Source organism: Aotus nancymaae, unplaced genomic scaffold, assembly GCF_030222135.1.
Source record: "Aotus nancymaae isolate 86718 unplaced genomic scaffold, 86718_ANA_hifiasm-v0.15.2.pri h1tg000020l, whole genome shotgun sequence".
Taxonomy (NCBI): domain Eukaryota; kingdom Metazoa; phylum Chordata; class Mammalia; order Primates; family Aotidae; genus Aotus; species Aotus nancymaae.
Window position 1 is genome coordinate 30,906,464 of NW_026988432.1, and position 21,632 is coordinate 30,928,095.

General features: G+C 48.8%; 1 protein-coding gene across 4 annotated transcripts in view; it reads left to right on the top strand.

Annotated features, from left to right (window-relative positions):
• The window catches only part of LOXHD1 (lipoxygenase homology PLAT domains 1), a 183,328-nt gene extending 177,342 nt beyond the window's left edge, over positions 1 to 5,986 (top strand). For 2 of the 4 annotated variants that reach the window (XM_064378976.1, XM_012440784.2), the window contains one exon: positions 5,000 to 5,480. In XM_064378976.1, the coding sequence (XP_064235046.1) occupies positions 5,000 to 5,480 (481 nt within the window). Of the gene's footprint in view, positions 1 to 4,999; positions 5,481 to 5,729 lie in introns of those variants that run through there. The other 2 variants (XM_012440785.2, XM_064378977.1) reach the window with 2 other exon arrangements.
• Positions 5,987 to 21,632: the final 15,646 nt, after the last annotated feature.

The window sequence follows — 21,632 nt, forward strand, 5'->3', positions numbered from 1 at the left end:
AGGGTCTTAGTTACCTGGGCAACATAGTCACAGTCATCAATTTGTCTAATTAAAACCACTTGGTAACCAAGCTGGAAGCCAGAAACAGCCCTAAGGCTCTGGAAGGCAGAAAAGGTGCTGAGAAGGAGCCAGGGGAGGGTAGAAAGGGGAATCCAAGGTCAAGGCTTGCAAAGGGTAAGCAAAAGCTGAGTGCACAGCTCACAGGGCCAGAACCACCATGGACCCTCCCACATCTGCACCTCTCCTTGGGGCTGGCCCTGCTCTTACCACACCCTGGAGCCTTCACTGCACAAGGAAAGGTAGCCCCTGCCTGCACAGAAGCAGCAGCCAGGCTGGACCCAGGCAGAGCCCTCAGCTATGAGCTCTGGCCCTCAGGAGCCCAAGCTTCTCAAAACCACATCTGTCCAACATGCAGCTCCCTGGATTTGGCTTCCTGAGACCAAGCAATGCCTTGGGAATTTGGCAGAAGTGGTTCTGACTTCTGCTTAGACTGACATAACAAAGTATCAGAGAGTGGGTGGCTTTAACAACAGAAAGCTATTTCTCACAGCTTTGGAGGCTGGAAGTCTGAGATCAGGGTTCTAGCAAGGTGGGGTTCTGGGAGGACTCTCTTTCTGGCCTGCAAATGGCCGCCTTCTCTCTGTGTCCTTACATGGCCGAGAGAGAGCTCTGATTTCTCTTCCTCTTAGTGTAAGGGCACTCATTCCATCGTGAGGCCCTCACCGTCATAACCTCGTCTAAACCTAATTACCTCTCAAAGACCCCCATCTCCAAATACCATTGTCTTAGGGGTTGCAGCTTCAATGTATAAATTTGGGAAGACACAACTCTGTTCATAGCAACTTCCCTCATGAGCTGCGGTATTATTTGCTGGGTCTTCTAGAGAAAACCCAGCTCAAGTACAATAAATCCTGTAGGAGTGGCTCTGTGTGGGCTGCTAGGACCAGTACTGATGAGGACTTAGCAGCTGAGAGACTAGCCCAGAAGAGTGAATGACTCACTGAGCAAGTCAGGGCTGGGTCTAAGCCCTTTCTGCGGCTCAGTACTGCCTCCCATCCACACGGATTGTGTCTGCTGATACTGCTTCTCCGGAAACTCTCCAAAATAAACAAAACAAAATAAAATAATCACCCCCACATTACCCTTAAGCCCACAATGTTGGCCGAGAAAGAGAGTTCTCAGCACCACCTGGCACCTTCCTGTCTTAGGAGGAAAGAGAGGCAAAGGCCCAGCTGTGAGCTTCCTGTCCCACAGTCCTGGGCCCGAGCTGTAGAATTTTCCATCCTGTGGAAGAAGCTTCTCCAAAGTGAAGCATCTTTCCCTTGAGCCTCAGGAATGCAGCCTGTTATTGGTTGTCACCAGGGCTGGAGGGGGAGGAAGAGGTAACTGTGAAGAGGGGGCTCTTCTTGAAGTGAAGGGGTTGCAGGGGGTCCAGGCCCCTGGATACTAGCGCTGTCACCTGGTCAACTGTGTGGCCTCCAGCAGTTACCTTTCACCTCCTGGTGCTTCATGCTGCCCTTTGGGAGGAGAGCTAGATGTTCTATAGGGTCTAGGGAAGACAGACAATGGCAGGGGTGTTAGCCTAGGAGCTCTCTGAAGTCATGCCCTAGCCCATCCCTGCTTGCCTGCAGTTCTCAAGCCTGTGGTCTCTGCTGGATGAAAAACCTGTCTCTTGCAGAAATATCACCTTCGTCCAGAAAAAGGACTTGGCAGGCATGCTTAATCGTGGTGACAATTCACATGGCCTCATTCTAGAAGGCACCTACATTCTGTGTTATAAAACCACTTGCTTAACGCTGTGTGTAACATCCACAATTCCTTTCCTGCCACCACGTTAGCCATATTCGGAGTTCCATGAATTACAAATGAATTTAATCTCAATCTCTCATATACACAATAACCAAATTTCCATCTCCCAGCTATTTCCATCCTGAGCCCTCTTTTGCAGTGTGCTTTTGACCTTCCTGACCAGTTCTTACTCATCACTAGTAGCCTCAGGATTTGGGTGGAAGGTCATACAAAGGGAACTTTATCCCAGTAGCATATCTAATATACAACCATAAAAATTCAAATAATACAGAAACATATGTAAAAGAAAGTAAACATTCCCTACAGCCCTGCTCATCAGAGGTGGCCACTGTGATGGGCATTTTGGTGACCCCATTCTCACTGGCATTTTTTCTAATACACAATGTTCACAGATGTGTGCTTATATTATACATGGTTTTGAATATGTATACTTCCCTCTGCTCATTTTTCTCTGCTTTTGCCTTTACTCTGGCTGGACACCTTCCCCCTTTTTCTATCAGGAGCAGCCTGCTACGTATCCTTCCAAAGCCAGAGCTTTGTGTAAGTCCATAGGGCCCACATGTTGGTGATCCTATAATTATGTCTATCAGAAAACATTTCCTTATATCTACACCAGGGAATATTTTTCAGCCATCAAAAATAATGAATTAAATACATACCAGATGACTTGGAGCAATTCCCAGGAAGTATTATTGAGTGAGAAAAGTGAGACACAGGAAAACATGTCTTATGTGATGCCGTTTTGTAAAGGGAACACTGACATCCCCATATGTCTATGTATACGTGGGTCTGCGCAGGGTTGGGTGAAATGGAGGGAAATTTGGCAGCTACACCCTCAACTGTTACATGGGTTATCTGAGGAGAAGGGATGCTGAAGTGAGAGGAAGGAGAAAGAGAGAGAGCCAAGCAAAAAGGGAGCAAAAAAAAGTACATTTAGAAAAGTATGCATATGATCAGATGATTTGTGTATTTATATAGAATTATGCATATTAGTGGGCATATGCATAAAGAAATACATTTTAAGGGAATTCTAAAACAATGTAAGTATATCCTCCTCTGAGAAACTGTAGTATGTAACAACAATCCAAATTTATCAAGTGATAAATTGGGGGAAGAAAGATCTCAAAACAGAATAAGGATTTCCTGCAAATGTCTTTAAATGGCTTATTCTTCAGGGCCAGGCAGGCTGTGGCTCTGGGTCACCTTAAGCAGTGACTTTTCTTCTCCAAGTCTCAGTTCCTCCTTCTATGAAATGGGAGGATGATGCCCAGGGTTGTTGTGGGAGCTAATGAGATTCAAGAATGCGAAGTTCTGGAGTTGTGTAAGCAGGCAAAAACCAAAGGTGGTTTTTTTTTTCCTGTTAAGAATGTTCATCTAAAATAGGGTTTGATTTTGCACCATTGGGCACACCTTTTCAGTATTGCATTGCTGAAGCCGTTAGCCAGCACCAAGACTGCTTGTTTTCAAAGGTGTTAGTATATTAGCAATTTGGAGTGGGAAGAAACCATAGCAATTGTTCAGTCCAAACCTCCAGCTTTGCCAATGGGAAAATCAAGATCTGGGTAGGAGATGTGACTTGCCCATAGTCACACAGGTAGCAGGTAGCAGGGCTGGGACAGACCAGGCCCTCTCACATCCTGTGCAGCATTTTCCCACCATGCTGTCCAGCTTTTTCCTTTATAATTCCTGAACCCACCATCATTACCCAGAGGCTAAAATGAGGGATGTGCAAAAGAAGGCTTGGGAGGACTTCTTGGTCCAAGACCATTCTCTCGGCTCTAGATTTGCTTCTGCTTGTGATGGCTTCTTCAGTAGAGGACTTCCTCTTTCTCCTTGTACTCTGCGGTCCATGCACACACACACGCACACACTCACATGCACATATACACAAACTCTTAATTCAACACAGGCAAGTGTAAGGGATTTGGTAGCACATATTTAATAGTCATATTTCCACTTGGTTTTGCCTAAAATTATCACTCTGGATTCAGCAACTTCTCCTAAAGGTGTCAACACCAGGAACAAACATTAACCAATCCCTTTGAGGGAGCAAGGGTATCTGCAGATTGGAGTGAGCTTGGAAAAGAGCAGGTGACCGGTGAGAGAGGAAAACAGCTGTGTGCAGTGACTCGCACCTGTAATCCTAGTGCTTTGGGAGGCCAGCGCATGAGGATTGCTTGAGGTCAGAAGTTTCAGATTAGCCCTGGAAGTATGGTGAGACCCTATCTCTACAAAAATAAATTTTAAAAATTAGCTGGGCATGATAGTACATGCCTGTAGTTCCAGCTAGTCAAGAGGCTGAGGCAGGAGGATTACTTGAGTTCGAGGTTATAGTGAGCTATGATCGAACCACTGCAGTCCTATCTGGAAGCAAACTGATACCCTGTCTCTAAAGAAAATAAAAACTAAAAATACAAAAAAAAATGAATAAAGGAAAACACAAGGGAGAGGAGAATCAGATCATGAGGAGTTTTGCAGACCACTGTAAAGTCTTTGAACTTTACTTGACGTGGGAAGCCACTGGAGGGTTCTCAGCAGGGAAGGACCTCCTTGGGCTTACATCTCAGCATGATCACATGGCTGCTGCATAGAGAATTGACCACAGGTAGCAAAAAGCTGGAAGACCACTTAGGAGGCTCTTGATAATTTCCAGATAGGAGATGATGGTGACTTGGACCCAAGTAGCAGCAGGGCAGATAGATACTGGATAGTTTTCAGGTGGGCTGGTTCTGGATATATCTTAAAAGTCAGGTCAACAGAATTTGCTCATGGATTGGACATGGAGTGTGAGGGGTAAAAAAGAAGTAGAAGAAAAAATGGAGATGCCTGTCCGTGGTGAATTTTAACTTAAGCATGCACACACATGGTTTCGGACTCCTGCGGGAGGAGGAGAGGTGAAGGCAGCGGCAGCTTTCTGTCTGAGGGCTGCTATTGTGGCTGGTGTCTTTGTTTCAGACCTGGCAGGTGTTTAGACTTTCACAAACGCTTGTGCAGGTTCACCCTCCACACTGTCCTCTTGTTTAGGATCTGAGACACTCCAGACTCAAGTTTAACCCAACACTTCCAGCTCCAATATCTCATCACCTTGGGAAGGGATCATTTATGGATAAGCAAGGGGATCTGGGAAGGGAGCAGCCTTGGCTGGGATCTGCTGAGGCCCTCCCCCTCCTCTCTCCCACCTCTCTGCCAGGTACTTCTTTAACTGCGACTGCCTCATCCCCCTCAAGAGGAAGAGGAAGTACTTCAAGGTATTTGAGGTTACCAAGACTACAGAGAGCTTTGCCAGCAAGATCCAGAGCCTGGTGCCCGTCAAGTACGAAGTCATAGTGACAACAGGCTATGAGCCAGGGGCAGGGACTGACGCCAACGTCTTCGTGACCATCTTTGGAGCCAACGGGGACACAGGCAAGCGGGAGCTGAAGCAGAAAATGCGCAACCTCTTTGAGCGGGGCAGCACAGACCGCTTCTTCCTGGAGACGCTGGAGCTAGGTGAGCTGCGCAAGGTACGCCTGGAGCATGATGGCAGCGGCTACTGTGCGGGCTGGCTGGTGGAGAAGGTGGAGGTCACCAACACCAGCACTGGCGTGGCCACCATCTTCAACTGCGGCAGGTGGCTGGACAAAAAGCGCGGGGATGGGCTCACCTGGAGAGACCTCTTCCCTTCTGTCTGAGGGACTAGAGCTCCCCTCCTTCACTGAGATGCCCCTATCACACATTTCTGCCCTCCGCCTTGGTGATCAGCAGCCCTCCAAAGCCTCTGGGGTTGGCCCTGGAGGCCAGCAGGGCGCTGAGAACTTCGTGGGGTCCTGCTCCCCTTCATACCCCCGTTTCTTGAACCTACGGTGATCATCATTAGCATGTGTCATAATCCATGGCTGCCCAAAAATAACTCGTTGTATTTCCTTTTTCTGTAATAACAGTAGTGACCAGGCTGGGACTTGCTGCAGAGTGTGGATGAGAAATTGAGGCCTCACCCAGGGGATAGAAGTGGAGAAGGAGAGGCCATGGAGATGTATTTTAAGCAAAAACTAATTAACACTTTTTCCCCAAAAACCTGGGCTAATTAAATTATTACCAACTACATCCTATAAAGAACTCATCTCAGCATCTGCTTGCTAAGAAGTGTATGCTTTTCCCCAGTTTCAATAAATCCAGTGGCAAATGGAGAAAAACATCAGGAGGAAGTGTTTTATCGGGGGGATTTATGAGCCTGTGAAAAACAGCTAATTCTTTCCTTCACTTTACTGAGAACGTATTGGCAGGTGCCTGCTGGTTATCCCAGCCTGTGCCAACAGTCAGGACGAGGCACAGAGGTGATAGGGATGGCATCTGCAATAGCCTGGTCACTGCCGCTCTAAGGCCAGGAGGGAAGGCAGGGTCATTGAGGTTATTTGGTGGGTATCACCTGTGGCTCTCCATGGGTAGAGTTTGGACTGATTGCTGAGAGAGGCTTGGGAACAAAGTGAAGACCTGGTCTCTGCCCTCAAAGGGAATGTGACCTTGATGGAAAGGCAGCAGGAGAACTGCACGTTTGAGTACCCACACAGAGTCACACATGCACACACATTCCCTGATCGGCAGTCACAAAGTCACAGCAAGACTTCGCAGAGCTCAGCACCTAACTTCTGATTTTCGTGCAGAGAAAAGGATGGCAGCAAGATGGCTCAGGCTAGAAAATGTCCCTACAGGAGGGCACCTCAGGACCAGTGTTTCTGCCGCTTTTCGGTCCCTGCACCCTCTGTACCAGATAGGTCTAAACTCACAGTGAGGCTTCAGGACCCTGAGGCAAGTTCAGGCCCCTCTCAGAGATCTCTTGGAGAGAGGTTAAATGGACAGGCTCTGTGGGCAGCCTGCTTTGGTTTAAATCCCGGTGCTGCCTCTTCGCAACTGTGAGAACTTGGGTGTGCTATTTTCTCTCTCTGGGCCTCAGTTTCCTTATCTGTAAGACAGGGAGAGTGATAATAATGCCCGCCTTGTAGATTATGGTGAGAACTAAATGAGTTCATGTGTATGTAGTTTTAATTCAGTGCCTACACCAGATAGTATATCCACCATGCTGAACACGCAGGACTCAGGGGGATGGGGAGGGGAAGATGGAATCATTAAACAGCTAGTTTCCATCTCTTTCTGTGGAACTGGTTTTTCTCCTGTCCCTAGATGAAAATTTAGACAAGACTCACAACTCCTGTGGACTCCAGTAGGTAATAAAACGTCCAACAAACACTTTAAGTCATGAAATCCATCTCCATTGTATAATTTAAATGTCCAGCCCCAATATAAAGGTTAAGACATCAAACATAAATTGAGCCTCCTGCCGTCTCCCAGCTCAGTCCCATCACAGGTGGACCCCACAGTGAGGGAGGGGCATGAGTGTGTGTGCATGTGTGTGTGTGCAGTGAGTGTATGCTGTGATGTGCAGGTATGGTGTGTGTGTATGTATATGTATGTATATGTATGAATGTATATGTGTACACATTATGGTGTGCGCCTGTATGTGAATCTCTGTGTGTGTATGTGTGTGTACATGAACGTGGGTGTGTGTGGCACATGTGTGTGAGAGCATTGTGTACATGAGTGTGCAGGTGTGTGTGCATGCATGTGAATCTGTGCATGTGTGTATATGAGCGTGGGTGTGGCATGTGCATATGTGTGTATTTGAGTGAAGGCATGTGTGTGTACACATGAGTGAGTATGGTATGTGCATGCATGTGAATCTGTACACAAGTATGGGTATTGGTGTGGTGTGTGCATGCATGTGAATCTGTGTGTGCATGTGTGTGTACTTGAGTGTGAATGTGCATGCATGTGAATCTGTACACAAGTATGGGTATTGCTGTGGTGTGTGCATGCATGTGAATCTGTGTGTGCGTGTATGTGTACTTGAGTGTGAATGTGCGTGCATGTGAATCTGTGTGTGTGTACATGAGTATGGATGTGGTGTTTGCCTGCATATGTGTGTGTGTGAGTCAGCCTCCCCTCCCTTTCCCTGCCATGCCCTGTCCCTCCTCCTCCCGCCTGTTGGTGAGCCAGGGTTTCGGGCTCCTGCAGGAGGAGGAGAGGTGAAGGCAGCAGGCAGCTTCCTGTCTGAGGGCTGCTTTGTTTCCAGACCTGGCAGGTGGTTAGACTTTCACGAGTGCTTCTGCAGGTTCACCCTCCACACTGTCCTCTTGTTTAGGATCTGAGACACTCCACAAGAGGCCCTCGGGCACCCTTCGCTCTGACACACTCCAGCCGTTCAGGCCACTCACCTCTCTGTGACCAGGGCCAGCCCATCTCTCACCCCTGCCATGTCTCCAGAGGAGACAGGCTGCTTGTCTGCCGTGTGTGGACACACCCACTCTTATATAGCCCTGCTGAAGCCCCAGTCACTTGCCTCAGATTCAAGGGCAGCCAGGAGGCAGGCTGCACGCTCAGCCCCACAGCCACCCTCTCAGGATGACCTGCCCTCACATCCACTGCCTCCTCCCAGCCTCCCCATTCTCTGTCAGAACCTGGAGGGGGATGTGTGGCCCAGAGTCCAAACTGGTTCTCTGCCCTGTCCTTCTGTCAAGAGCTGCACAGGGGTCTCACCGCGGAGTGTGGCATTGGTGGGTGACTCAGCCACCGCTGGTGCAGGAGGAGCCTGTTACCATCCTGTGACTGGTGTGTCCTGTTAATGTTAATGCCTTACCGTTGATGGGGTAGTGCCAGCCTGGCTCAGCAACATACCCCAGGACCTTAGCCAGCTTTCCTGCCATTCTTTCCCTGCCCGACCTGCTCGGCTTTCCTCCAAGGACTTGTTGGAATCTGAGGAAACTATTGCTTTGAGAGCTCCATTAAAATTCATTAATACCTTTAGTCCATTCCAAGGCACTTTCTTACCCACAGGCCTCCCCACCCCGCACCCCCTACCTGGTTCTCCAAGTCCCTGGACCTGGGCCATCTCCATCTGGGCAAATCGCCCACAGCTCTGTGCCTAGCAGGGTGCCCCCCTCAGCAATGCCACACACATTGTCCTCTGCCTGAGCTGACCTCTGCCTGAAGTCTCCTTGCCACCCATCCACTCCTCCACACTGCCAGGCACTGTGCTTCACCTAATTTTTATTATTATTATTTGTTTTATTTTGTTTTGTTGAGATGGAGTCTCACTCTGTCACCCAGGCTGGAGTGCAGTGGAGCAATCTTAGCTCACTGCAACCTCCACTTCCTGAGTTCAAGAGATTCTTGTGCCTCAGCCTCCCAAACAACTAAATATACAAAAATTAGCCAGGTGTGGTGGCATACCCGGCTAATTTTTGTATTTTTGGTTGAGATAGGGTTTTACTATGTTGGCCAGGCTGGTCTCGAATTCCTGACCTCAGGTGTTCCGCCCACCTCGGACTCCCAAAGTGCTGGGATTACAGGCATGAGCCACTGCTCCCGGTCCACGTTCTTTTTTTTTAAAATTGATGCACAATAATTATACACATCTATGGGGTGCATGTGATATTTTGATACATGTATACAATCTGTAATGATTAAATCAGGCTAATTGGCATATTCATCACCTCGAACATTTATCATTTCCTTGCTTTGGGAACATTTCAAATCTCCTCTTCCAGCTAATTTGAAATATACAATAAATTATTGTTAACTAGAGTTACCATACTGTGCTCTAAAACTCTAGAACATATTCCTCCTATCTAGCTTCAGGTGTGTACCCATGAACCACCCTCTCTTTATTCCTCCCAACTCCATTCCCAGATTCTGGTAACTATCATTCTACTTTCTACCTCCATTAGAACAACTTCTTTAACTCCCACTTCTGAGTGAGATTGTGACCTGTGGTCCTGCTGCTGAAGGGCAGTGGCAGCAGTCCAGGGCAGGCAGCCCTCAGGCTCTGAGGAGCACACACTTCAGGTCCCTTTGTCCCCAGGGAAGTCTCCTTGGCATGCTGCGTTGCCCATTCCCCAAGGTATAGGATACTATGTGAGCTAGAGTGCTGGAGACCCAGTCACACTCCTGGGTCCAGCCATTGTCATGATGCTGCAGCCCTCTGGGTAGATGTGTGGGTTGTGAGTGGGTCTCCAGGGATGCGGAGATTGTTGGGCCCAGGGCAGGATGCAGTCTGGTGGTGGCTGGGTTCTTAAGATGGTGCTGTGCTGCAACTGCTTTGGTCTCAGGGGCTGTGCGGACCCAGCAATAACTCAATCACTGGAGCAGTGCAGTCACACGGACTCCAGGCAGCTCTCCATACTTGTCTCAGGGCCCATGAGTGCTGAGGGGCTCTCCCATAGTGAGGACTGCAGGAGCCTGCAGTGTAACGTGGACCACTGGGGATCTCTTGCTTATCTCTTCCTCTCCTGGCTCTGAGCCAATCCCTGCCCTCTCCTTCCATGCTTTGGAAGTTCCCTGTCACTTCCCTGCTGAATTCTAGTGTTCTCTCTTGGAAGCTCTATTTGATGTGTGGTTACCTACTCACTGTTTTGGTCATACTTGGTGGAGGAGACAAGTTCTGGGCCCCTCTAGTCAGCCTTCTGGAGTCCCCTTCCCTGTGCATCACATTCTTTACATCTCAACTCAAGGCCTCCAATCACTCCAGGAAACATTTCCATTACCCCTCCCCCAAGACAGAGCTAGAAGCCCACCCACATCTATGAGGCGTATGTTGGAATTGTGTGTCTCCTCATGTGTCTTCCCAACTGGATTGTGAGTCCATAATGAGAAAAGCTAGGTGTCATTTATCTCTGTAACCCCAGCGCTTAGCACAGGGCCCAGGGCACAGCATGGGTACTAAATGCATGTGTGGTGAATGGATGGTAAGATGGATGAATGGTTGGATAGGTGGGTGGTTGGGTGGATGGGTGAATAGATTGGTTGGTGGGTGGATGGATGGATGGATGGAAAGATGGGTCGGTAGGTGGATGGGTGGATGGATGGATGGATGGGTGGATGGGTGAATGTGTGGATGGATGGATAGATGGATGGGTAGGTGGGTGGATGGATAAATGGGTGGATGGGTAAATAGATGGGTGGGTGGGTGGGTGGATGAATGGGTAAATGGATGTGTGAGTGGGTGAATAGGGGGATGGATGGGTAAGTGGGTGGCTGGGTGACTGACCGGCTTACTGGCTGACTGGTTGGCTGGAAGGATGAAGGGATAAGTGAATAAATGGGTGAGAGGGTAAATGAAGGAGTGGATAGGTGGATGGATAGATGAAGAGTTAGTGAGTGGATGGATGTGTGTAGGTAGATGAGTCTATTTCATGGCTTGGAATACTTTCTGTGATGAGATTCATCCCAGCTCAAGGACTTGAGGAAGCCCAACCTCATCATCTGTGATCAGAATACTCTTCTTGATCCCTCAACTATTGCCCAAGAGCCCCTTAGCCAGTCTGAGTCATTTCTCCAGAGACCTATTGCCTAAACTTCTAGCAGCCCAGCTCTGCTTTTAATGGAATTCCCAAGGCTGGGAGCTTCAGATTTCAAACCCTCCTTGGGGCATGGACATTATGTTTTGAGTGATAGTGGCCCTGGGCTCACCCCTGGGGTGGATGGAAGAGAAGATTGTTGAGGGCATACATGGAACCCATTGCCTCAGGGATCTCCCATATGTCGTTGTGGCTGTGGGAGGACAACACCAGGAGTCTTGGTCCAGCCTACAGCCATTCAGTAGAAGTTACCCCAGCTCATTTGTTCATATGTCAATGCTGGGGAAACAGTGTCAAGCAAAAGAGATGAAATCTTGGGTTCTATGGAGCTTACATTCTAACTGAGGGAAACAGATGTAAACAAACAAATAAATTTTATGATATGTCATATGGAAACACATAATGAAGAAAAATAAAGTAGGGAAGAGAGACATGGTGGGTGTTTGCAACTTTAAATAGGGTGGTGGAAACTTGACATTGGTTAAATAAATCCTTAATGCAGATGAGATGGTGCCATGTAGACATCTGAGGGGAAAGCACTCCAAGCAAAGGGAACAGCAAGATAAACCTGGAATGTTGTTGAAACTTCAGGGAGGCCACTGTAGCAGAAGCAACATGAGCTCAAACAAGCCAGTAGGAGAAAAGGTCAGAGTAGTGATGAGTCCTATGGGACCTTGAAGGCACTGGAAGGTCCCTGGCATGTGCTCTGAAAGAGATGGGTAGCTATTGGATGAGCAGAGAATGATATCATCTAACTTACATTTTAACTAGATCACTGGGGTTACTATATTGAGGATAGATTATAGGGCAGAAGCAGGAAAACTGCTGGGAGGCTACTGCAAAAGTCCTAGCATGAGATGAGAGTGGCCCAGCCCAGGTTGGTAGCAGTGAAAGTGCAGCAATCCTCTATATCCATAGGTGCAAAGCCTGTGATTGAGAGCTGACTAAGGGACTTGAGCATGCTGTGATATCTGCAGCAGTACTGGAACCAATTCCACATGGATATGGAGGTCTGCCTGTAGTTCAGGGTGGTCAGATTCTGGGTCTGTTTGGAAGGCAGAGCCACAGGCTATGCTGACAGATTGACTGCAAGATGTGAGACCAAGAAAAGAGTCAATGTTGACCAAAAAAATGTTATCCCTGTGCACCTGAAAGAATGGGGTTGCCATTTTTTGGGAGGGAGAAGACTATGGGAGGAACAGAAGATTTTGTCTTGCTTGACTGTTTTGTTTTATTTTACATAGTAAAGAGAAAGTGGGAGTTCTTAGTAAGCTGTCTCTTGGACATCTAGGTAGAGCCATGGGTAGGTAGTTCCCACTAGGAGTCTGGTGTTCAGGGGAGAGATGGAGCATCTTTGGTGACATAGTCTGGAGCAGGAACTCTCTCTGAGCCCTCCACTTCCTCTGTGCATCCCTAGACATCCCTGGAGTAAAGCCAAAGGCCAAGAACTATGATTCAGTAACCTGGGTCCTAGGGGAGCAGCCTGGGGTAAGAGTTAAGTGTTCTGGAGTCTGGGTTCAAATCCCACCCTCACTTCCTAGCAGTTCACTTTGGGCAAATTACAGAACTACCCTCTGCCTCCCTTTCCCCTGAGAAATAGAGATGATCCTAATGTCATGGAATTATTATAAGGACGAGTGAGACAGTTGATGTAACCGGCTTAGCACGGTGTCTGGCACCCAGTAAGGGCTTAGGAAGTGTTAACGGTCATTATCAGTTTCAGCCCTACGACTTACTAGGTTTGTAACTGTAATGACTAGATGCATTCCCACTTTTTTCTTGTTCTGTTCCACTGTGACTCCAACAAGGACAAGCATCTGAAACCTGAGACTTTCTCCTCTCCGAGAGATCCTGCTGCCTTTTGGAACCAGCTCAGCACTCTAGAGGGAGAGGCTGCTAGGCTATTGCCAAGAAAACTTCAGCCTCAGAAGAAAGCTGATGAAACAGGGCTGCCCCGGGGCTAGAAGATAAAGGCAAAACACTGACTCCAGCATCCCTGCTTCCTCTTCCCTGGTATTCCAGCCAGGGCCCTACTCCCTCTCCCCTCATACCTTAACCTTGTCTTTCCTGATGCCTCCAGCCCTCCCAAAGCTTTGGGCTCTTGACCTTGCAGCCTGCACATGGCAGAAGGTTCCCCAGGAAGCTCCCCAGTCCAGGGAGAGGACTAGTAACTGGCAAGACTGAATTCATCCTTCTTCCTATTTCTTCTGGAAAAACCCTTTGTGTGTGCCTTAATGTTTCCAAGTCATGCAAATACCCTTACTCACAACTGAGTGCCTGTACTGAAAACTCAGGCAAAAGAACATTGTAGCTGACCCTGGGCTGCTGGGTTTTGATCCCAAATGAGGCTACCAGTATACATGGAGGAGAGCTTGAAGGGATTCCTCCAGTTCTAGGTCATGCACAGATAGGACTCTGCCCCCAGAGAGCTGAGTGCTTTGACGCCTCCTGCAGAATTGCCCCACCCTCCATCCCCAAAGCCATATCCTCAGTCCGTGCCAAGGGTCACCAGGGAAAATGGCTTCACAGGGCTCCTAGGAGAGGCACCGAAGCTCTCAGTCACTCCAGCTGGCCATTGCCTCCTGCCCCAGATGAAGACCCGTACAGAAATGTCTCTGTGGAAGTCCAGACAAGTTTCCCACATCTGGGAAGGAGGCGTGGAATGGGGATCGTGCTGTGGCCTACGAGCGCAGAGTGAGGGCTTCCGTGTCCACTGCCAGCTGTGTGGGCCCACACTACCATCGTCCCCTGAGCCTACTGTCCCCAGGCCCAGGGCCTTAGATCCAGTTCTCCAGAGAGTAAATGTCTTTGGCAGTATGGGGTGCCTACTGCTCCAGACTATGTCACCCATAGGAGTAGGTGAGCAGGTGCCTGGCTGGGGGTGGGAAAGGAATCCCAGGCTCTCTAATTGCTCCTTAAGCGTGCAACCCATCGTTCTGTTTTCAGTTCCTTCATTGTACCCCACCCTTTAGAGATTTCTGGCGCTTCCAATTCTGAAGATGCTTCCTTCCCATTGACTTCCAGCCGCAGGCTAAGAGGTGTCAGTTGTCTTCTCTCTGCTAATCAGTTTCATCTCATCCATCCTCTTTCATCTTGCAACATTTTGTTGACATCTCTCATCACCTAGGCCCAGTGGATTTAAGTGTTTCTGATTCTTTTGTGGTTCTTTAAGAAGAGCTTCCAGAACAAATGAGTTTAATCTTTGAAATTAAATGGAGCCGTCTCCGCTTTTAGTTCCTACATCCCGGCTTTAGATAAATAAATAACTATCAATGTGTATGTAAGAACACTATGCATTGTCATAAGCTACCTCAAACCCTTACAGCCACAAATTAGAAAACATGTACATAAAAACACACCTCTGACACATCTTCCGCTTTTAACAAACGGTTGCTACTGGTTTATTCAACAGAATTAGAATGTAATGAGTTTCAGGTAACAGCGAGAAAGCAGAGACTACACTTCACCCAAGGGGAACCTCCTGAAGCCAGAGGCAGCCATGCTGTTTGTGGAGATACAGGGGGGTGGGGAATAAAGAGGGTGGGATGAGGTCCCTCGCCAGTGAAGCCTTTCTGCGTTTTAGGAGCAAGGACACAGAACCAGAGAGGGCCTCTGACTCACTGACTGTCACAAAGGGCAAGGCTGGGCTTGATTCTGGCCATCTGATGGGGACCTCCACATCCTGGGTGCCCGGATGGGACCCCGGAGCAGGCCTTGGGGCAGCAGGAGAGGAAGTGGGAGCCGGTATGTGGTTGGGGAGAGGGGAGAGGGAGGGTGCTGGGAGTCTTGCCAAATTCATCAGCCAGGTCCCAGCTCCATACTTTTATAGGATGAGATGGCTTCTTTGGGCTGGGCACTAATTTTCCTTAGGGTATGCTGGGGCCCTGGGCAAGCTCTATTGCTTGATGCATTCCAGTTGGCCCTCTGCCTCCCAGGCCATGCTAAGCCTGCAGGTGAAGGAGAGGGGAGAACCCCTTACAAGAGCCTGAGGAGAAGGGTCCGGAAAGGCAGCCCTCCTGCTGCATTCTCTCCCCTGATTGTTGTGCCCAGGCCTGGCTGCTGCCCTCATCCCTGCTGTCTACTGTGAGGAAGGAATGATGGGTGCCTATGAGAAGCAATCCAGGAGGTGGACTCCCTCTGACTCTTACCCCATCCTACCTTGAACTGAGTTTTGCTTTTCTTTTTTCTTTTGACAAGGTCTCCTCTATTGCCCAGGCTGGAATGCAGTGGCAGCATCATAGCTCACTGCAACCTCAAACTCCTGGGCTCAAGCCATCCTTCTACTTCAGTCTCCCAAGTAGCTAAAACTACAAGTGTACATCACTATGCCCGGCTGATTCTTTTTTTTTTAATTATGTAGAGTCCAGCGTCTCACTGTGTGGCCCAGGCTGGTCTCAAACTCCTAGCCTCAAGTGTTCCTCCGGCCTCGGCCTCCCAAAGTCCTGGGGTTACAGGCACGAGTGCTGAGATTACACAACATCCAGACAGGTTTTGCATTTCAACAAGTCTTCATACTCATGGCAGGGCAGAAAGCAACAGGACTACGGTGAGGCAAGCAAGGGCCCAAGCTGCAAAACGTGAGGAGGCACCCAACCTCAAGCTCCTGCAAGCGCAGGGCTGGCCCCCAAGAGCGAACGCCTCCAGTCCCAGCCCCAGCAGAAAGCTATTCTACTTACAGCTGCCCCCAGCTCTGTATCCCAGCAGTCCTAAGCCCGAGGCTGAGACTCAAATGCAGCCATCATGGTGAGAGTGGACAGCTCCTTTTCTAAGGAAGGGCCTCCCTCAACCTATCTCACCCCAATACCCCTTCTGCTAACATAGCCCTGTGGTCCAGGATGGGCAGTTTGTGCTGAAATGACACCTCTCCTCTGGCCAAACCCCTCCTTAGGCCTCAGGGTGAAGAAAACAAAGGAAGGGGAGGCTCCCTTCCCCTCCAGCACCTCCCTTTCTTGGGAGGACAGCTCATTCCTTCCCCAAACCCCCCTTGGGTGTTGACCGCTCACGTGGCTCGAAAGTTCTTCCTTATAAGGATGGCTTTGTGAGTGACAACGTTTTATATCAGCTCCTTCTTTCCTCCCCTGATTTAGACACAAGTCTGTATTAAAGGATGTTTGGAGGGAGCAGTAATTATATTGCTTTGGAGTAACTGCTAACAAAGTATTTCCAAATAAAAATCCCTCAGGGTCTACTTTGCAGAAGAGATAAGACTCATTTGCAATTAGCACAAGCTATTTACATACAAACTGTTGCACGAAGTCTTAAAAGCACTCTCACTTTTAAGTAGGTTAAACAAAAGCTTTCTAATGTTGTTTTCCTGGTTCTTTGGCTAAACAACCCTTTTCATCCAAAATTTTGGTACAAGCAAACTCAGCTCAGTCCAGAGATATCTTTTCTGGATGCTGATTTGTGGGGTATAGATATAAATGGATGAGTTCAGACAGGACTGTGGGTGCCCTGCTTCCTGAGGACCCCTGGTGTGTCCATCCTGAATAGGCACTCCCATTACTCACCCCTTTTCAGAGCCTGGCACCAGGCATCAACCACCCATAGACATCCCCAAATGCCCTGAACAAGGAAGGGTAAGATAAGGGAGCTTCAGGGAACAGATGGGGTCATCTCAGCCTTAGACAAAGGGAGGAGAGGAGGTAAGAACATTTTAGTCCTAAATTTAGGAGGTAGAAGGGGTAGTTTTGGGAGGGGCACCTGAATGGTGGTGTGGGGGAGCTTACTTATAAACTGGAGGAAAGATGGGTCTGTACTTCCAGCCTAGTGGCCTCAGCGTGCCTTTTCTTCTAGAGTTTCCAACTGAATGCATAAAAAAAATTGTTTTATCGGACAGTGATTTGAGAAGTCTTGGTGCTGAGGCCTCACCCACCAGCCTGCCTGCTGGACAGGGACTGTTGGTGGCTGACCATGGCAGGAAGTGGCCAGAGGAGAAGGGTAGATGTTGATAAGGTCTGGGAAACTATCCAGGAAAAGGAGAGGAAGAAGAACCAAGATCAAAGAGAAAGCCAACAGAAGGCAAGGTTTAAAAAAATAAATACCGCCATCCTCATAATAGCTAATACTTATGTAATGCTTATATATTCAAGACACATGTTAAGTGCTTACACACGTTCTGCTCATAAAATCCTCGTAAAAGCCTATGAGCCAGATACCATTATTATCCCCTTTTATAGATGAAGGAACCAAAGCACAGAGAGTTTAAGTCATTTGCCCAAAGTCACACAGCAAGCAGCTAGCACAGGAAGCTCAAGAGTGGGCTTTTCATCAAACAACATGCTCCATATATAAAACAGACCAAAGAAAAGCTGCTCTGACTGGCTGGAGGACCAGGGTGGAGATGCCAGGCCACTCAGTGGTGGGTAAGTGTGGGTGGACACGTGTTATTCGCTGGGTTTAAGGCTGCTGAATAGGACACATAACTGAGGGCCAAAGGGAGTGGGGACAGGACAATGCCTGCAAGAGAAGAATCTTGTTTCCCATTTCCCAGGGGTGGGAGGGGCTTCCCGTGGCCTGGAGAGCACAGGGGAGGAGAGAGAGCAAGGACCCAGTTGTGAGGTTGCAGGTGGCAGGGAGGATGGCGGGAGATGTAGGGAGAAAAGTCCTGGCTGGGAGACACCCGAGAGTGTCTGGGAGTGAGATGAGGACAGATTCCACTCCTCCTTAACCTGGGGGGTCGTTATGGTGACAAGATGTCACGGGGCACATACCTGGATGTTTTCTGAGAACCTCTTTCTCCTGGGTGCTGCAATGGGAAAGTGGCGGGGGCAGAGACTAGGAAGCCTAAATTTATTTCCATGTGTCGAGTGGACACAAAATCCAAGGAAAGGGAACTGCTCTCCTTGAGTCTCTCTCCCTTCACCCCAAAAGCAGCCCAGACCTTTCCTCCCAGGATCGACTCCATTGTAAATGTTAACAGATTAAACAGACAAATGGATAATAGAGGGAGGTAGGACCTTGAAATAGAGATTTGCGGCATTGCAGAGCTGGAAGGAGCTTAGGCTACCATCCACACTGGCAAAGCCAGGAAGAAGAAGTGTTATGCCACATTCACAGGACTGGCCGGGGTAGGGCCAGGACTTAAGAAGCCCTGGTTCATGGATCAAAAAAGGCATAGAGAGAAAGGCATGGAAACTACAGACTTGGGCTCATCTCACATGAACAAAAACTGAGAATTTAAACATTCATTAACCTGATGTAAACTATGGGCTTGACTTAATGCATCAGTATCGGCCCATCTATTGTAACAAATGCATCACATCAATGCAAGATGTGTAGTAGGACGAACTGGTGTGGAGATGAGAGGGTAGATGGAAATCTCTTTATTTTATGCTTATTTTGCTGTAAACCTAAAACTGCCCTAAAAAAAATATGTATTACTTTTTTTTCAAAGTCCATTAATATGGGTTCTGTTTGCAGTTTTTCATTCACTGACCCTACACTTTTTGGAAGGTAGATTCTAGAAAATGCAAAGAGTGTGGGCTTCTATAAGGGAGTGGAAAACCAACCACCCGTTGAAAATCAAGTTTCTTCTCATTTTCAGAGAATCCGAGTAGCCCTCCAGTTCAAACACACATTCGAAGATTGATCAAAAATGGGAACTTTCGGTCAGGCATGGTGGCTCACATCTGTAATCCCAGCACTTTGGGGGGATTGAGCTGGGAGGATCACTTGAGCTCAGGAGTTCGAGACCAGCCTAAACAACATAGCAAAACCCTGTCTCTACAAAATTTTTTTAAAAATTAGCTGGGCATTGTGGCACCCACCTGTGGTCCCAGCTACTTGGAAGGCTGAGGTAAAAGGATGGCTTGGGCCCAGGAGGTTAAGGCTGCAGTGAGCCGTGATCGTGCCACTGCACTCCAACCTGCGCTGGAGTGATACACTGCCTCAAAAAAAAAAAAAAAAAAAAAAAAAAAATTCCCTTTATGATTTATACCTAAAGTTTAGGAAATAGGTCAATTACATGGTTGGTCCACAATCATAGAACAGATTCTTTGAGAGATAAGAGACAAGAGGGAAATCAGATAAAAAGGAGACAGGACAAGGCAAGTTGGCGAGAGCTAGACAGATAATGGATAGTGCCGCCTATCCTGGACAAAGACAGAGGCCTGTGCGAGGCTTCCTCCGACACGCCCTGGGTGTGCACAGAAATAAACACCCAGGACAAGTAAGGTGTAGTTAGCAATGCAGTTCATTTTTATTAGTTATAAATAAAGTACAAAAAATCCACCAAAAGTGAATCTAAGCATTTACACAATTCCTAATGTCTCCGCCTTTTCATTGATGCACTATTGCTTTAATATTCATAATAAATATTCTTCTAGCTTTCTGCTATAAAATAGTCTATGTAGCAAAATGTTGCACAGCACAACAGAACAGAACAGCAGGAGGATTACAAAAAAGGACAATCAACACTGAGGATAATCCTTTCACTTACCAGGGGCAACCAAATTACCCCCTCGAGGGCTGGTGCGGCTGGCTCCATGGCTGAGAAATGAGCCGCATCCGAGGCCAGGGGTGGCGTGGGGGGAGGGGCTCAAGGGTGAGACAAAGGCCAGCCAGGGCAAAAGGCCCCTTCCCACTCTGACCCCACAGAGCAGCATAAGGCATGCCTGTCCCGGAGCCCGGCCAAGGACGTGGCATCTGCCAGGCCCAGCAGTGTGGTCATGCTCCCTCTAGTGTGGTGGGGGACTCCACAGGCTGTCCCCAGGGAAAGCAAGGCTCCAGGCTGGAGGCAGAAGGAGAAGCCAGGCAGGAAGCCCAGGGAGGGGCACCCATTGCCCAGCCGGGGCAGAATTGGGGCTTAGGGACCACACACAGCCCAGTGCTCACACAGCCTCGCTGGGCAGTACAGCAAATCTCTATCTCCACTTCCTCCCTCCACATCAGCACCTTCCCCATGGGGCCTCATCCCCACAAGGCAAAGGCAGTGAAGTCAAGAGGCAAGAGGGGGGATGAGCTGGGAAGGAGGGCAGGGAGAAGAGGCAGGAGGAAGGCAGACAGGCCAAGTCCCAGCCCCCTCAGGGGGCTACTACCGGGGGCGTGAACCCCCTCTCTCCTTTTGGCTCAGAGGCATTGGGCTCACAGTTGCACCAGCCTTTGATGCAGCAGCTTCCCTATGTCCTCCCCTATTATTCTTCTACAGGGGCAGGGGGATTGGTGGCCCACTCCCGGTCCTCCATAGAAGCTCCTCCTGCCTACAGCCCCCAGGGAGCAAAGGCAGAGGGAGATGGAGGAGATACCAGGAGCAGAGACCTTGATTTCAAAGTCTACATCCCAGTCTGATTTCAATGGGTGGCATCTCAACAACGAAGGCTCTGGGAGATGACAGGATGGGGGTGCCAATCCCAAGCCCATAGTTTGGGGCTCCTATCTTCCTACCTCATCCCTATCTCTAAAAGACATGGATTTCAGCTTGATCTCCAAATGACTGGCCAAGCCTTGTGAAAGGGCACGTCCCATACATGTCCACCTAACTCACCTCCCTGTCACCCACAGGATGCCACATATAATAGGACGAAAACCCTCCTGAAAGTCAACTCGGCAAGCTCGGATAAATTCTCAGCTCACTCTCTCTATTCTTCTCTTCTTTCCTCTCATTTTCTCCTTCCTCCACCCTTTCTCCCCCATCCCTTTTTTTTTTTTTTTTAGACTGAGTTTTGCTCTTATCACCCACACTGGAGTGCAGTGGTAAGCTCTCAGCTCACTACAACCTCTGCCTCCTGGGTTCAAGCCATTCTCCTACCTCAGCCTCCCAAGTAGCTGAAATTACAGGCACACACCACCACACCCAGCTAATTTTTGCATTTTTAGTAGAGGCAGGGTTTCACCATCTTGGCCAGGCTGGTTTCAAACTCCTGTCCTCAAGTGATCCGCCCACCTTGGCCTCCCAAAGTTCTGAGATTACAGGCGTGAGCCACCACAGCCGGCCTTTTCTCCCTCCCTTTCTTCTCTCCTGAGAAAGTGAGATAGCACAGCACAGTATCTGTGTCATATTCTGCCTGAATCCGAGGGACCCTAAAGAACCCCCAGTTCTCCTCACTCACCCCACCCAGAAAACTGAGACTCAGGGGGCCAAGGGACTTGCTCAGGGTCACTGGGACTGCTGTCATGGGACAAATCTGAAAACCTGAGCCTGCTGGCTCCCCAGTCCAGGGCTTGTTCTAAGAAGTCAGGTTTTTTGGCTCTCTGATGTTCCTGTCGTAATGTCTGGAGGCCTCTAATTCTGGAGTTGGAGGCCAGGTGGAGATAGTGACCCCCTAGTGCCCTAAGACTTTCCTCAGAGGATAGCGGCCGGGTGAGCTGAGATTGTGGGAGGGGCGAGGGAGGAGGAAAGGCAGGTTCATGATGGAGTGGTGGGGTTGTGGGGAGGGGGGTGCCAAGGGTGGCAAGTGAAAGGATTACCCCAGTCTGCTGACAAGTGCAAATTAT